Source organism: Diuraphis noxia, unplaced genomic scaffold (assembly GCF_037042655.1).
Source record: "Diuraphis noxia isolate RWA-SAM2 unplaced genomic scaffold, SU_Dnox_SAM2 contig0003, whole genome shotgun sequence".
Classification (NCBI taxonomy): domain Eukaryota; kingdom Metazoa; phylum Arthropoda; class Insecta; order Hemiptera; family Aphididae; genus Diuraphis; species Diuraphis noxia.
Genome location: NW_028301713.1, coordinates 59,317,385 through 59,335,742, shown reverse-complemented (window position 1 = coordinate 59,335,742; position 18,358 = coordinate 59,317,385). Strand labels below are relative to the sequence as shown.

Genomic DNA, 18,358 nt, shown 5'->3' with positions numbered 1-18,358 from the left:
GCAGTAATTTTAGTTAAAACTAAGTTAAAATTTCTTAGTAACTATTATTTTTTCTTTTTGATATAGGTACCTAATCCAGCTGTATAATCCAACAAATTATTGTCTGACTTTTAACCAAAAAGCAATAACACAATAATAATAAAATGAATAATACGACTTAATAAACATTATAAATAAAATAATTATAAATTATCATTAAAAATATTAATACTTATTTTCATTAAAGTTACTTCCTTAGTAAGGTAGCAAAACATCTGGTATTAAATTTATTGTAAACATTGCAATAAGACAATCATTTTTTTACTGAATTTCTAAGAAATTTTTATCAAAACTTTACAATCAGGGCCGTAGTCAAGCCAAATTTTCAGGTAGGACATTATATATAAAAACGATATAAATTTCTAATATTTTTAGAGGACAACGTCCACTCTTGCTCCCCTCGAAGCTACGGGCCTGTTTCTAATTGACCATTTCTCCCAATTTTTCAAATTTTATGTGCATTTTTATGAGAATATTATTAGAAATCTTATGTTCAATTTTAAAATCTAGCTATGAATCGAATATTTTTTAAGAATTTTGAACTCAAAATAATTTGTAAATGTTCATGATTTTGATAAAATATGTTATCATAAATGTAACTTCAGACTTCAGATGTTCAAAAACACTCAACTTTTTTTAATTTTCACCAACATCAGCTAATGAGGAACTCTGTTTTCAATTTTTAAGATTTTTAAATGGGCGAAAAAATATTTATTTGGTGAAACGTGAAAATTTTAAGTATCTATTACACGGATCTCTGAGTTGCACCAAAAAACAAAATCAATTTTGTCAAAAACCATTTTAGCATAACAGTGCCAATTTTTTCCTCATGTTTTAGTAGGCGATTTTGATGTCTCGAACGCATCAACTAGATCAATTTTTTCCACCAGAAAAGTTACTGAAGACTGAAGTAGTGAAATTGAAAATCAAAGCATTATTTTGACTTATTATTGTGCACGCATTAATAATAATAAAAAAAAAAATGACTCATAACAGTAAAATTAATACTACTAGTTACCTAGTGGCTAGTTACCTTCATTATAGAGCCTTTATATATGACATTATTATGATTTATGTTCATTATAATTCATAGCCCGTAAAATCTATGTATGTAACATATTTGATATTTTTCGCGGCCGATCGCAACCATAGACCCACGTAGTCATGTTGTTAGCACCATTGAATTTAAAAAAAAATTGTTAGCATAGACCTGCTGGAACATGACCTATAAGATATTGTACAAGGAATCATCACATGGCTGCCTGCAGACAAGTACAAAAAGTAAAAACGGATTAGGTATATAATTTTAAACGTAAGTAAATACGTTCTATATATAATGTTTTAATTTATCATTTTTGTTCATTTGTTTTTACCGCTGTCAGCGACTTTGATGATACACTAATTTACGAACAACTTCCAGGTTCCTAATGACTAATGAGGCTATATTCAAAAATATTATAATCGGTGACCCTTGTCCCTCGGCATAGTTATAGTGTGTGATGTCTATGGTTGTTATTTGTGTTATTTTACTACCATAGACATATAAAATGTTCCTATTATGAGAATGCAATATACAGTCGGCTATCTAGTTGTTTTATATGTCTGTGTTTACTACCTATTAACTTGATAATGGTAAAGAATGCAATACATTTTGAAGAAACTAGGTACTATACAACATAAAGAAAAAAATGTTTGAGGTTTATGTCATGCTATTGATTACATACATTATAGATAGTAAGTGAAAGCATATTATTATTTATTATTATTACCTATACAATATCATATAATTATAAAATGTATAGAGTAGTACGACTATACTACCTATCCAAGGGCGTAATTAGGAGGATAGAACCCCCCCCCCCAACGGAAAATTTTTAATTTACTGCTAATATTGTGTGTTTGGTAGGGTAGGTTACTGTATGAGGCTTACAGATTTTACTGAAAATATTTAATACCTACCCCTCTTTACTATACTAATACTATACTAAAAGCCATTATACTATACCCTTGTATAGGTAGTAGGTATATTATAAACTTACACAATTAATAACGCTGACAATAAAGTCATATTAAATAATAATAGTATACCTATCCAAAATTCCAAATAAGGCATATTCGGAATTTTGGTACCCAAATGCTATCTCTCTCTTAAAAAAAACTTGAAACCTTAGAGCTTAAATCATGGATATATATATGGCTGATGAACCCATGTCCTAATAATTTTAAGCACATATTAGCGGCAAGTCTCTGTATTCGGCGAATAAGCTGCACAAGCGTGAAGAAAAATTATATTACATATTTATATCTATTAGAATAGAAATATTATATAAATATTTATTATTCAACGACCAACGGCTGAATAGGCTACGGTTCATCCCACGGAATGCCCACATCAAACATCTAATACAGTGATGACGCGTCGCTTGAACAGGCGTCAAATTGCTTACACGGGTGAGATAGGCATCTTAACTCCATCCAGTGGCGTAACTAGGACCTATATTTAGGGGGTGATATGAGTATTTATCATTAATAACTTGTAGAACATACGTAACTATTAAATAAGCTTTACACTTTAAAAAACAAATTGAATAATTATATTAAAATATCTAACGCTCCGTGGTATGTAAGTAACAGATCCCTACACCATGATCTCAACGTTCAAACGATATCTGCACTAGCTTTGTACAACTACAATAACTTCCACAAAAATGTCCTAAATCATCCTAATCCTCTAGTCGCCAAGCTAGCATCTAAAACCCTACCTGACAACCCTCCCCGTCGTCTAAAACGAAAATGGCCACGTGATCTTCTAACTAAATAAATCAAAATTATATTATAAATACACTTATTATGTACAATAAAAATTTAATTTAACCAAAGTTCATATTGGAAGTAGTGTCAATGGACTCTCCCTTCCCTCAAGCCGTCCAGACTGGTAAAAATGTTATCTAAATTACTTATTGTATTATGTTATACAGATTGTATATTTTTTTCTACTTTAATAAAAAAAAAAAAAAAATATCTAGTTTCGTGGGTTTTTTTTTTTGCTAGCTCGTAAATTATTTTATCAACCTGTAGGTTAATGTGCCTATTTATGGATATAGCAGCTAATCCATTTAGTTTTGTGCTAGAAAAAATCGTTACTTTCTTGTAAACTGGTATAGAGAATTAAAATTGAGTTCAAAATTAAAACCAGAGTACATACTTGATACTTCTGACACGCAATTACACAAGTAAGCTTATAAAAAATAAAAATAAGTTTATAAAAATACCTAGAAAAAAAGGTTTTTGAACCTTTGGGGTAATATATTACCCACATCATGCCCCCCTCAGTTACACCACTGACTCTATCCATAGTAATATTATATAGGTACTGTAATATGAGTAACTAAGCTTGAAACTATCATCAAATATTTATATAATAGAGTAATGTATAAATAGAATTACATTTTGAAAAAAAAATCACGAATAGAAATGGTTTATATTTTATTATCAATTATTTATAAGTAGAAACAGGCTTTTATTTTACTTTTTTTCGAATACACGGAAATAGATGGGTATAAGACGTATAACAAACGTAACTCAAGGTTTGGGTCTTTATAGATAATGCGTATATGCATAAACATTTATAAGTTAAAGATTACAATATATTAACTATAGTATAATTTAGGAAATCAACATGTCCAAGCTATGGAAATGGAATACACAAAGTACAACTTGACAAATTCAGACCCCAATTGGAATAAGTAAATACCGAAATTTATAAGTAAACCAGATATAGATATAAACTGTAAAATAAATTAAATACAGTGAAAACTCTTTAAAACGAAACTCGTTACAACGAAAAACTCTATACTACGTAAATAACATTAAGTTATTTTATAATGGTTGGTTTGATTTAAAACCTATTAATTACTCTCTATATTACAAAATCTCTGAATAACAAAAGAAATCATATATGGTCCCTTCAGATTCGTCACAGACAGTTTTCACTGTATAATGTAATTTACGTAAATTATATGAAGTTATATTTTCCATGTTTAAAATTCAGATATATATCTACCATTATTATTGACATATAAGTATACGATATAACCTACATATTATATATAATTTTAGGTGGACCGATTGCAAAGGCTCGTGTGGTGAAACTGGCTACACGTCTCGATACCGTAGTACTACGTCCAGCGATATTCGCTGTGAGTTTAATCACGAATGGAAAACTTGCCAAATTTTAGGATGTACAATTAACAATTACACCAAGTCCACCGAAGGGAACGAACTCAGAACACAAGAGTTGAATTACATCCTGCAACGAGCAAGAAATGCAAATCAGATGGTTCTATTAGAAGCGTGTTTTTCAAGCTATTGCAACTATAACGTTTTGAAAAATGCGTTTACAAATGACACAGTTAGTTTAAAATTTAAATTTTAAATCATTGTGGGGTGACAAAAAAAAGTCCAAACATTAATATTTGGGATAATAATTCGATAATATTATTTGGTTTTTAATTATCTTTTGTAGGATCGACTATGGAACGCGTTGTTATGCGTTAAACACAATTTAGGCTGTCCCGGTGAGTAAATGTCAGAAATATAATAATATAGCTGTTCGCCTATACCATCTAACAGATAGGTATACTCACTGTAACATATTATTATATTATAATTATTATTATTGTTACTACGTTGTTAAGTTAAAGGAGGTTGGAGTAAATGGAGTTTTTGGTCGAAGTGCACCGCGACATGTGGTTCTGGAATACAATACCGATTACGATATTGTGATCATCCTAGCCCTTCAAGAACGTCGCTCAACTGTTCCGGAAATCACATAGAATTTAAAAATTGTTTCGGAAAATCGTGTACAGCTAAAACGAGTACGGCAATTCAAAGTCACCTTAACTTTAAATATAAAATTAAAAATTAAATAATATAATTTATTCAGATGATTATAATTATTAAATTATATGTATTTATAAATCATTTTAATAAATACACCGAAATATCCCTGAACGGATGTAAAAAATATATGCTTGTAATATTATATTATACCCAATAGATGGAACTTGGTGTAAGTGGATGAAATGGTCAAGTTGTAGTGTTCGGCAAGGCAATGGAATTATTGTCCGGAAACGTTTTTGTCGGTCCTCTAACAACAATCATAACAGTTTTCACATGAAGTCATGTTCAGGACCGCACACTGAAATCGGTCGATGCTACTCGCCTGGAAGTAATATATAATAATAAAATTATGTGTACAGCGTATAGACTTAAAGATATAACCTACGGCATACCTATAGTGTAATATTTTTTTCCTGTTTACACCTCTACGAGTCACGAGTCGATGGTTATAAAATGCAAGTACCAAGTATGATAAACACAAAAATATTAAATAATAAGAACTTTTTTCGTGTAAGAGATATCAAAAGAATAATACCTAACGATATTTTTTATTTATAATGTTATCAAACTCTCAATTAATATTTAATATCTAATTATATATCAATCTTAACTACCACTACAGTCTAATAGTGGTTCTATTTATATATCCCGTGCAAAACGGTTTTTGCTATATTGTATAATATTTTAAAACGGAGACAACAATGCTACGTTTTCTTTATGTAGGTATCATGTGATATGTATGATAATATAACGTAGTAATTCTCTACACGGCTTTTGACGGAAAAAAATATACTAAAAATATACTACTAATTCGGTCGTAATTCCCGTTATAAAATAAAATCAGTGCCAATATTGAGTATTTTACTTTTACAACCTAAATTGAATATATGCATATGTTAATCAATATAATTTTAATACTTCTCTAAAATGTATATTTTATATAGTTCGGTACTTCGGAAGGTAATATAATAATATAACCATAATCATATATAGTATATACATATATGTGCGTATATAACCTATATACCTACTAGGTGTCTAGGTATTTTATTATAACTTTATGGCTATATACTATTTTTTAAAGAAATTAATTCAGAAACAGCTAGCTAACAGAACCTATAAACCTTAAAATTAAACCCCATATGGATCTAACCCCTGCTGCAGGTTTAGATAAAACATTTATTGCATATTTAAATTATTAATTAAACTTCGTTTTCAACACGTCCTTTACAGTCGACGGAGGATGGTCTGAATGGCAAAAATGGAGCTCCTGTTCAGCGGCATGTGACGTAGGGACCCGGCACAGGGTACGAAGTTGTAGCCGACCAGAGCCGGAAGGATCTGGACAACAATGCGTGGGAGATACTGTATTGACAAATATTTGTTACATAGAACCCTGTAAAGGTGTGAATACAATTAATTATTAGGTATATTTGGGATGGCTTTTTCTCATCTCCCGTCGACTATAGACCATAACTAATAAATATGTTAAATACAATTTTAAATAACCTATTATAAAAAAATATGAATACACATGGTTGATCCTGGAGATATATCTAGCAGCAGTGTAGCACCTACTTGACTATAGTCTAAAACGACTAAAACTAAACGCTTGCTACACATAATATGTCCCATAACTGGCTATAACCTATACTATATAAAATTATACTTTATAAACGATATATAGGACCACCGATTATGGTGGCTACGTTCAACAAACAGTCTCACATTAAGTATGCTGCTGTGGAAACAAGTACAACTCTGCTGCACGTAGTTATACAGTTTTATCCTTTTGACATGTCCGGTACCATACTTCGAAGATATGACGATGAATGCAGAGATTATTGCAATAGCATTCATCTGAAAATAATCGACTTTCATCTAATTTTAACGATAATTTTGGATGGATGCAATGTCACATTACAAAGTCCATCCATAATAAACGTGAGAAACAATCAATTTTTTATTAAATGTATTATTATGAAGAGTGACTTGTGAAATTATAATTATTTATAGTATGTTAAATATTAGTCAATTTTACTCATATATACTTTCACGTTATATCTATACATGTCTCGATCGACCGTCATATTTCCATATTGGTATTATAATAACATATGACATAGACATATTATACAATCAGTGGTTGAATTTAGGGACAATTGAGCCACTCTTCATTTTCTTCATATTATAGCGCACCGCACCCCTTTATTAGGTATATTCATCAAAAAAATAGGGTTACTATTAGATTAATTTGATTTGTAACGCTAATTGTTTAACTTCATTTAGAGTCCATCTTTTTTTTTTTTTTTAATTCAACCACCTGTATACAATAAATGCTTTGAAATAGAAATTAAATTGTTTCTATCTCGTAGTGTTATTTTTACCTATAGTTTGGATGGAATGAAGTTTCCTTTTCGATCACCAGAAACAAAGTCACGCTACAATTAAATAACCACCAAAATTCAAAATTCGTAAAATGTATTGTATCGACTATAAATCTAGACCAAGTGACAAGCATCGGAGATGATTTTGAAGGTTACATAAGAAAGCTGGATGTGAACTTTATACATTACGCATTAACCATAAACGATAAAGTACATTATATAATATATATCACCACTATAAATTCGTTAAATACCTAGTGCGATACTAAACTCTCTCGGGTATACTTAAGTAGTACCTAAACCAGGGGTGTTTTGGGTGTTTAACCCCTCCCCCATTGACTTTCCTGCTAATAAATTATTTATCTATCTATATGAAAATGTAAAAAAAACTTAGTTTAATTTATATTTAATTCTCTCCCCCTCCCCATGTCATAATCTTTGCTACGCCACTGATCTGAACTCTGAAAGGCACATGTGTAATATATGTGTATACACTCTCCCGATATCTTTATAATTTAATGTATGATATGAGCATACATTTTTTAAAATTTAACATACATGTGAATTTCATAAGAAACAGTCTGATTATAATCCGAACCAAGATTGGCCTCAAATCTTCAAGAACATTTATCAGAATTACTCGGCCTCAACAGATCATTGCTTTCAGCCACCTTCAAATTTATCACAGAAGTAGAACTATAAAACAAAATATAAACACTGTATATAATTAATAATAAATTTGTTGATGTAAATAATAACCCAATCTTAACTCAATGGCCTGTTGCTGAGGGTAAATTTTTGTTACAAAAAAAAACCAAAACCAGTCAATTATTTAAATTAAAGTAAATAATAATTTAAATCAATTTCAAATTGAATTAACATTTAATTTAATTTTTATAATTATGTGAATACGCAGCTTAAAAAAAAAATTAAATTGTCAATTTTTTGGTATATTATTATATTCTATAATGTTAAAATAACTCGAAAGTTTACATTTCCTTCGGCTAAACGCAATGTTGACCAGTGCAGAGAGTTTATCATAGAATCGAGAGAGTTTATCACCGCCCGTTAGGTAGGCATGCCGTAATACGTCCCCATATTTATAGTTTTCAGGTACCATGTATTTACCTTATACGGCTTTTAACTCAGTATTCGAACTATCAGAAGAACAATTGTATTCAGATTTAATCAACACCATTAAAATCCCTTGCCCGAAATCGAGTAGCAATTGGAGGGTTCGCAAACGAAAATAATATGTTCTGATACACTCAATACAAGTGTTTTGCGTCGTATACCTAATATTGTGTTTCGTATTATATTTCAGTTGGAATTGTATTTGAGGTTTGAAATTTTAGCCCGCGGGAATTTTATTTCAATCCAAAGCATTACGACGGATTACGTCTTGTCGGTAGAAATTAATAACGACGTATTCACACTTAAGATAAAACTAGATGAATACTTTGACGAAATATCAATAAAGTTCGAGGCTATTGATTCGTCTTGGATTCACCTAGAAATTGAACAATATAATAATAGATGGTGTATGAGCGTAAATGACAAAAAGGGTTCACTGATAATGCCCACTGCTGACGTGCTTGTTGAGCTGTGCGAAAATCATCTGTACATTGGTAACTTTCCGGTCAGTATATACTAAATATCTAATAAAAGCTAAAAACAAACTAAGTGGTACCTAGCACATAACTGGAACTTTTTTTTTTGGGGAAGGGGGATAAAATCTAATCATATTTGTTAATAATGACATAAAAAAAAAAAATTATAATATCGATATCTTTACCCAGTGTTTAAATTGGAAAAGAAATAGTATAGAGGATTCTGATGATATTTTTAAGATAGATAAATAATAATTAATAATGTATAGTTTTAATATTTTAATTAAATTCAATTTATAATATAATATTTTAAATACCTATATCATTATCTATATTACTTTATGTATAAAAATAGATGTTTGGATATCTGAGATTAATTGACCTGAAAACATGAGCACCCATAACCTCATGTAACTTTTCAGTAGGGGGCAAAATAACAAAATTCTCAAATTTTTTATTTTATGCTGTCAATATCTTGCTAATATTTATTAAATTATAAGTTCATAAAATACTTCCAAGGAGGAGGAGGGTAAGTGCCCAGTCTTGCCCCCTCTCTTATTGGCACCCATGCTTAAAAACTACTAGGCCGATTTTTATTCAACCCAAAAACTAATAAAGCAATTTTGTTGAAAATGTCATTGATTTTTCTTAGAAACCAATTAAGAGGAGATGTAATATTACTAGATATTCTTAGGAAAAATTTAGATTTATTTTAGTTACGAAGAAATTGTTACTCATAAATGGCACTTTATTTATATTAATAATTTTATTAAAATTAACTACCTTCACTTTCAAAAAATGTTTTTGTCTCATGAGTTTTTCCTAAGAAAGAAAATGTAGGCTAGTACCTAATACAAACATTTATCTGTTACTTAAAAATTAAGGAAAATCAAAATATGAAACACCTTCAAGGAATCATCGGGTACTTAAAACTGAATGATGATATTTTAAATCCTACAGACTTTATAATTAGCCCCTCAGGCATGTATGATGATTTTTTACGGAACTTGTCAGGTACCTATATTTATTGAATTTGTTTGTTTCGTTGTTTCATTTAACACATTTTACACTTCTATCATATATTCATATAATAATTTAATTAGATATGCCGTACAATGAAGTAACACCAACAAGTGAAAACGATGTTATTGAATTAAATTGTATTTTCATTGGCGAACTGAAGTATGAAGATTTACTCATTGTATGGGTTAAATCTAAGCAACTGAATTTACATAGAGTTGACTGTAACAAGTAAATATAATTTAAATCTATTATTTAGTATAGTACTCAACACTCAAGACACTACTGATGAGTCATGAAGGCATAACATTTCATAAACAAAATTACCTTTAACCCTCTTACTGCTTCAGAGTCTAGTCATGCTATTACATCCATAATATTTATACCATTCACTGCCACAGATCATTAATATTTGCAGGTAACTGTACAATTTCGGAAAATCCTAACTCACATTATTTTCAACAAAAATAACTAGATTAATTTAAATCTCAAAATTAAAAATATTTATTTATTTTATTTTATATTGCATACATGGTGCAGAACATAAATGTTATAGCATAAAAAAGGTTAAAATAATATTATAATATACAATGCTCAATGAAATAATTTTTGATATACAATCTTTTACTTAAAGTCAACTTCAATTACACATGATTAAAGCTGATATTAACCATTCAGAAATTAATTTAAAATTATATTACAACTAATAAATTGTTACACTGAGTGGCTTTTGTTAAAATCATACCATAATATATTGAATATTATATAGGTATGTAATAAGTTCCAGTCCAAAAACTATATTTAATATAGTAGATACTATATTTTTTTATTCTCCCTCAATTTTGAAATTTTATAGTTAAATAGCATCTACGCTTAATTTAAAAACAAATATATCTTAGTACAAAGGAATTTATTTATTATGTACCTAACATATAAATATAATACACCTTTGTAACCATGCGATATAGTATTTACCAGGGATGGCCACTAACCTAATTTTGGGAGCCACAAATTTATGAAGCTATTACAAAGTGAACCACATTGTTAATATAGATAGATTTGTTTGTAAAATGAAAACACATTTTTAATGTTATAGCAAATAAAGGAACATTAATTTTTTACACTACACAGAGCATTATTGTTCAATTATGATTCACTTTTGAGAAGCCGCATGCAGATCGCGACCCTCGTTGTGGCCATCCTTGGTATATACTATATACCATGAGTATAGATTACGCAAGAGCCAATTTTAGTTTTACAGATATTATATTAATTATAATTAATAACATATTAAAAAACCAAATTTTACTAACTTTTGACTAGACAAAATATGTTTAGAAACAAAATCAATATTTAACCTACAATTACAGATCTCAAAATTGTATTATTACAACTAACAGATATGCATCTCAAATAACAATATTTCCAAAGTCTTTACAAGATGATTACTTTTACTTATGTATATCAATGAAAATGCAAAAGATTATTTGTATTTATGGTGTTACAACAGTGAAAAATAATATTGACACTATTAATAATGTGATGAAAACATTTATAATATTTGGTAGAATAATTGCATCTATAACAGTTACATTGGTTCTTATATTTATGATAGCAAATAAAATAAAATAACTGTAATGTGCACATTCATTTATTTATTGTTTAGATATTTTAATCAACAAACTAATTTTTAAATGTCTAATGTTTGCGGAACACAAAGCTTGAATGAACAAATGTAAAATACAAAAACACAACAAACAACATTTGTAAAATAGCAATGATACTGCAAACTAATAGTCTGATGGCAGGTAATTTAATTGTTAGCAATATTATAAGACATGTTCTAAAAACGCTAGTGCCAGTAAACAGTATCATGGCCAGATAAAATATTACATTATTTGTTTCATCCGATATAAAACTAATAACAAGAGTTAATACATAACCATAAAGACCATACCCTAATAATGACAATATCTGCAAAAATGATATACTAGATTTTCCTAAACGGGTTAAAATATAACAAATTGCTGGCATCGATAGGCAATAGACGGCCAACACTTCGGTGGGTGACCTGTGATAAATAGCCGATGGTGCTTTGTAGGCATGTCCGTAGCCAAGTATCGTGGCCAACAGTATGAACGCCAAACACGGTCCCAAGAAGTCTACGTACACAAATCTAGAATGAAGTGGTGGCGTGAACGAAAGCAATATCCGTTTCGGCAGATCATTGGCAGGCATTGTGAAATACGATAAGGTGCGTGTCACTGAATCTTTGTCTTTTGAGGGCTCCGTCCCCACAAATATTATTGAATGATCTTTCATGGTACAACTTAAATTGATAGATTCCGTAATAGGTAGATGGTTTATAATTTATTTTTTATATTTTTTATTACAATTTATAACAATTTACAAAAACAGTCTACAATGATTTAATCATTAATTGTGTGAATTTTAATTTATTCACTGTTTACCGTCAAGCTTGTTTTTGGTGTCCTTAAGTTTTTCGGCAATGTTTTTCAGCGTCTTATCTAACTGTTCAGATTTCATATCTTCCGTCAATGATTTCGCACGAATTGCCTTATGAACAACGAACCGCGCAATTCTTTTCATGAAATTCGATTCTGCCAATTTATCAACCAATTGTTGGTGATTCATGAAATATCGCAATATTCTTAATACCATTTTTAATCAGACGACAGACACTAAATCGTTTCACGTTTGAAACAAATAAAAAACCAAATCATTATTATACATATATTATGATCTAAGGTATTTTACTATTTTATGACAACTGATAACAGGCGCACACAGACCGTAATCTATTCTTGTGCGCCACACATTTATAGGGTTGCTGACATACCAGCTGGTTATTTTATCATGAACCAAACAATAAATAAAAAAGGTTAATAAAAATTATCATGGATGAAAAATATATCAGTTTGGCTTGGAATAAACAAAAAAAAACACATTGAACCACCCACTCATAATTTGTGTAATTATTGTAATTGTATGTATTTCAAAAGGAGTATCTAAAAGGTAGACGCCCCTGAGTTTTTATGGACTGGTGGATAATAGGCAATAACCCATAGGTGATAATTTATTATTAACTACAACGTCTACAACAGGTAATTACATATATTGGTGCTGCAAGGTGGGTGAAACATTAAGCCACAGAACAATTAAAAAGATTTAACTATCCTCCTGAAAATATCAAGTATGTAATAACTAATAACTAATAACTAATAACATTATTAAACATCATCAATTTGAATAAATTAATGAATCAAAGACATTTGAGTTATAAAAATATTTTAAATATTAAAATTTGGCGGCAAGTAATGAAATTTGTTGTATTACTTTTTTCCATAGATAATACATAATTATATCAGGGCCTGGACACCACGGTTTAAGATAGAATGGTTGAGCGACGATTCATGCAATCCCACGGTACATAACGGCGGAAAAGTTTCTTATCAAATAAATGTTTTTACTCACTGGATACTAGCGCTTCCAGTGCCAACATGGCCCATCACTAAATGTTGGCACCAAAAACAATAATCCCAGACGGCATTTTACTATTTACTATTTAGCCATACCACAAAATAGAAAATAATATTATATAGAATTTTATTCTGTATGACTGTCAATATACTACAGTATATAGCAATAGCCATACACATAAACAGCGATAAAGGATGCAGCTGCTGCGGTATTAGATTGGAAAGCTATTAAATGCCAATATAAAATTGACATTTGTTAAAAAAAATTACATTGTAAAGTTCTTCTACGTTTTCAATCATAAAGTATTATGAAGTAGGTCCTATATAATAATAATTAATTATTATAATATAGTATTAATTATTATTATTATTTAATGAATTTAAAGAATATCAATTAGAGTATCGTGGTAATTTTGTAGATCCGAGATCGCGCCACGGGGCAGTGAGTTTTTCATATTTTTGATAAGAAACTCTACCGCCGAAATATCAGACCTCGTCGCTTAACCATTCTATCTTAAACCGTGCTGGACACTGATAAAAATTAACACGGTAATACTCACAGATATATATATATATTTTAGGTTACGGTAGCTTCCAGACACAAAAAAGTTTGCTAGTTGTTTATTGTTGTTATGCTAATTTAATCTATTCTATATTTCTATGATTATATATTATAAATTTATATGGAAAAAATGTTCATTGGAACAAATGTAAATAGGAACAAAAGTAAAATTTGGAAATTAATATCATTGGAATAAGTTTGTTGACTAGGAACACGGCCGTGACTAGGAACAAAAAATTGTCGAACAAAAGGTAGTGCTTTTTTCCAAACCGATAGGATGTGATATTTTCATCCATGATACTGATATAAACCATTTTCATTTCTAGTGATATAAACCGTTTTTTTTAGTGTCTGGTCTACCAGCATTCAGCACTGACTCGCCACTCAGAAGTCAGAAGCCTGTCTATTCGTTTTTGCTTCTCTGGTATCAATAATGCTAATGCTAAAGCCAAGCACCAAGCTAATAGCCTGAATAAAGCCTACCATATTGTAACTGTTGTGACTTATAATTGACCGTAATTACATTTTAAGTAAATTACTTTTTGTTTCGTTTTTTCTTACTTGTTGTTACTTGTTAATGTCCAGTGTTAAGTTTAACTATTAGGTTGCTGTTGAGAATATTGTACTGCCATAATTACGTCGCAGTACGTAATTTGCGTTTGAATTTAATTCTCAGTTTACGAAGATACGACAAACTACTCTACTCGACATTATGGCTCTTGAGAAGTAAGTTTTGATTTAAATCATTATTTTCTGCTTTTTATAAAACTGTCCAGATAGCAAATATATTGAGTAAGGTCTGTGAATTTTAAGTTGAACTTTTTTTCGATAAAATGACAAACCGGACAAATAGAGCTTTAGAATATTACAATGATTATATCGACTGTACACAAAACTTACCTTTGGACATACAGCGGCATGTAACGCAGATGCGTGAATGTGACTTGGAGTATCAAGAAATGATGTCAAAGATCAGAGAATTGACCGACAATTTTGACGGTTCTATGTCAACATTAAATTCTGAAAAATTGACTAAGCTATTAGTTACTGGTTTAAATCTAGGAGATAAAAAGGTGCAAACAGTTCAACATATATCTGACTTGGTAGATGATAAAGTCAGACGCTTGGAAAATGGTAGGAAGTATTTGACCTCTGCCAAAGAACCTGATACTCCCAAGCCAAGTATCAAAGAAAAACCAGAAAACAGTAATTGTTCCAAAGAACGATGTTTACCTAGCACTAGTACTAGTACTGTTACTAAAGAACTGAAGAAACGCAACACTGATAATGATAGTAATGAATCTAACAATGATTCAAAACTTGTAAAACGGCCCAGACGTAACAGAGCTGATGAGCCAGATTACAAAGAAATTTCTGATGACGTGGTGGCGTTGTCAGCTTTACAACATTCCAACACACCTTTGCCAAGAGCCACAGCAACTGCGCAAGTACAATCTCAAGTTACATTGAAAAAAGCAACTCAAAAAACAGAAACAAAGACCAAAAAGAAGGGAAAATATAAGAAACAACAGAAGGATAATTCGCCATCATTGGATGATGATGATGATATAGCTGTTGATCCTGATGAACCAACCTATTGTCTTTGTGATCAGATTTCATATGGAGAGATGATATGTTGCGATAATGATTTATGTCCAATAGAATGGTTTCATTTTTCATGTGTTTCATTATCAACAAAACCAAAAGGCAAATGGTTTTGTCCCAAGTGTCGTGGAGATCGTCCAAATATAATGAAGCCTAAAGCGCAGTTTCTTAAAGAACTTGAACGGTATAATAAAGAAAAAGAGGATAAAGCTTAATATTTTGTTTTTAACACAAACAACAATCTACTTAATTTAATTTGATGTTTGTAAATACCTATTAAGCAACTAAACAATAAATTATCCCATATTTAATTTGCATATTATATAAATTATACAAGTTAAAAGTAAAACTATGAATATTATTATTGTAACTTAATATTTTTTAAATATTAAATGCATGAATATTTATTAAACTTAAATTTAGGCATAGGTGATAATTTTATATAACATGTAACTGTAATAGTACTAAAGTACTTTATATTATTATATTATTGTTTTATTATTTTTATAAAATCATGGTATAACTTTAACTATTATAATACTATTTAAACTAATTAGTTTAATAAATTAAATATTTTAATTGTAAATTTTATTTTCTGGAAAAACATAATTATTATAAGTGCTCTTCAAATGTTTTATTGTTATTATATTATTGATTTTTTTCTATAACTCATTAGTCATTACTAATACATTTTATTACTTGCACCAATACAAATCATTTTATTTTTAACTCCCTCCTTTTTAACTTCTTCTTATTAGAACAGAGTGCAGCTCCATATTGGATTTTGTTGAGCTTGCCGAATTAGCTGGCGTCAAAATTTCTCCAAATGTTGTGGGGTAGGTACTGATTTATTAGTAATTAACTGTTGTGTATTATGACAAATTTTTCTGTACTTCTTGGAAAGGTGGTTTTCCTGCAAAGAATATGTTAACCTCAATATTTTGGTTGTTACATATTATTTATTCATATTCCATGTTCTTGTTTCTCTCCATAGACATAATATTATCACAAAATTATTTTTCAACTATATCAATTCTAAAGTTTATATAGTTTAAGTGTGCTTAGGAACACCAATACACATCCTGTCTTTGTATAAATATTATTTATGGACATTATCTATCTTTTAATATTTTTTATGGTTTTGTTTACAGTGCAATGTTAGAATTATTAGACATAGGTTATTCACCATCAAACGTCAGAAAAGTTTGCCGAGAGATTGCCAAATATAAGAGTCGACACGAAAAAACTGGTACTACAATGAATAGTACCAGTTCAAAATAAAACTAATACAGTTTACTTTTTTTTTTTTTACATTTGATGACAATTTACTGTGTTAAAACAAAATAGGGTAAAATACAATTTAATGTATTATCTTTAGTTTTTGAATTTGTATAAAATCTTAAGAAAATTCAAAATTGTAATGTCACTTTCAAAATATATTACATGAACAATTTATATTTATTTTAATAGCACCCACATGTGTTGTCTCCGTCTTACAAACGTATAACATAGCAAAATCTGTTTAGTACGGGACAACTTTACTCCCTTTGTATTTATAGTAGAATTACCAAAATTCCACAACGCATAAGTAAGACCTTTATCTGTGTCATAGTGTCGTTATTTTTTTTTATAACATAAATATAATTAAAGTTATAAGCTTAAGAAAATAAATTTATTTTTTATTTTTTCATTAAATTACTTAAAATTATTGGTTTGTGCTATCAAAAGAATAACGACACTATGACACAAATAAAGTTCTTACCTATGCATTGTGAAATTTTGAAAATTCTATTATAAATATTGAGGGAGAAAAGTTGTCCCGCGCTAAACAGATTTTGCTATGTTATATGTTTGTAAGACAGAGACAACACATGCGGGTGTGACGTCCTCTTAAGTATAATATTTAAGTTTATAGAGTTAAATTTTGTTAAATTTGATATTAAATAAAAATAAATTATTGAGTTATGAAAATATAGATATTAATAAATAATTCAACCTTAAACTGTAATTTTGTTTTATTAATTAAGTTACCTACCGTGAATTAGTAATAATAAAACTAATTTTTTCATAGCTTTTATAAATGTATATTAAATGACAAATGTAAATGTCTATATATATTTATATATATATATATATATATATATAAATTAATTTCTGTCTGTCTGATGCATTCCTAAATGGCTGAACGGAATGGTAAATATAAGACCTACGGGCAGGGCCTCCCAAAGGGGGGTTCTTGGGGGGTGCCCCCTCCAAGTGTACAATATTTATATAAGAGTTGGCATATTGATACATTAAGTATTTGAGTTGGCATTCGGCAAATTAAAATTTTTTTTATACAATTTAGGTTATGGATGGAAGATCGGCTAAGTTAAAAACTGATAGGCCCAACCCCTGGAGGTACCCAAACAGACATTTTAAGATTTACGATGGAAATGTATGTTTATTTATATATGATTGCTATTGGTGCGAAATAAATTATTATCCCTGAATTTGTTGTTATTAATTGTTTCGTACACGTGCGTCTATGGCATTACAAATTATTTTGATATTCTGTATTTTTTCATCACATTGCCAACAAATTTCTCTAAAATAACACCAATAACGACCAATGAGTTAATTGATAAAGTAGTTTTCCCAAAACAACCATAAAATTGCAGTAGTCGTCAGTGCACGGGTTATATTGGCATCCCAAAACTATTATGTAAATATAATCAATGTCACCATTCTAAA

General features: G+C 29.5%; 4 protein-coding genes across 6 annotated transcripts; 2 read left to right on the top strand and 2 right to left on the bottom strand.

The window, feature by feature from the left end:
* The first annotated feature begins 1,727 nt into the window (after positions 1-1,727).
* On the top strand, positions 1,728-12,701 carry LOC149057602 (uncharacterized). The gene is made up of 14 exons (XM_089222783.1): positions 1,728-1,773; positions 3,710-3,785; positions 4,159-4,450; positions 4,565-4,616; positions 4,737-4,916; positions 5,099-5,269; positions 6,175-6,345; positions 6,629-6,885; positions 7,335-7,538; positions 8,435-8,563; positions 8,653-8,967; positions 9,823-9,952; positions 10,042-10,189; positions 11,329-12,701. Exons 1-14 carry the CDS (start codon positions 1,728-1,730, stop codon positions 11,588-11,590), a joined length of 2,433 nt encoding a protein of 810 aa, XP_089078909.1. The 3' UTR covers positions 11,591-12,701.
* On the bottom strand, positions 11,592-12,280 carry LOC107172016 (protein YIPF3-like). The gene has a single exon (XM_015522284.2). The coding sequence runs from the start codon at positions 12,278-12,280 to the stop codon at positions 11,657-11,659; it is 624 nt and encodes a 207-aa protein (XP_015377770.1). The 3' UTR covers positions 11,592-11,656.
* On the bottom strand, positions 12,318-12,640 carry LOC149057603 (uncharacterized). Its single transcript, XM_089222784.1, has one exon. It carries the CDS (start codon positions 12,638-12,640, stop codon positions 12,419-12,421), a length of 222 nt encoding a protein of 73 aa, XP_089078910.1. The 3' UTR covers positions 12,318-12,418.
* A 1,411-nt stretch (positions 12,702-14,112) lies between the features above and the next one.
* Positions 14,113-17,633, top strand: LOC107173470 (inhibitor of growth protein 2-like). 3 transcript variants are annotated; one of them, XM_089223754.1, is made up of 4 exons: positions 14,113-14,271; positions 14,347-14,535; positions 14,625-16,461; positions 16,777-17,633. In XM_089223754.1, exon 3 carries the CDS (start codon positions 14,854-14,856, stop codon positions 15,838-15,840), a length of 987 nt encoding a protein of 328 aa, XP_089079880.1. In that variant the 5' UTR covers positions 14,113-14,271; positions 14,347-14,535; positions 14,625-14,853; the 3' UTR covers positions 15,841-16,461; positions 16,777-17,633. The 3 variants fall into 3 exon arrangements, 2 of the variants coding, with proteins under 2 accessions (XP_089079880.1, XP_089079879.1); XM_089223753.1 differs by having other exon boundaries at positions 14,347-14,550; XR_001506376.2 differs by having other exon boundaries at positions 14,116-14,271; positions 14,347-14,746.
* Positions 17,634-18,358: the final 725 nt, after the last annotated feature.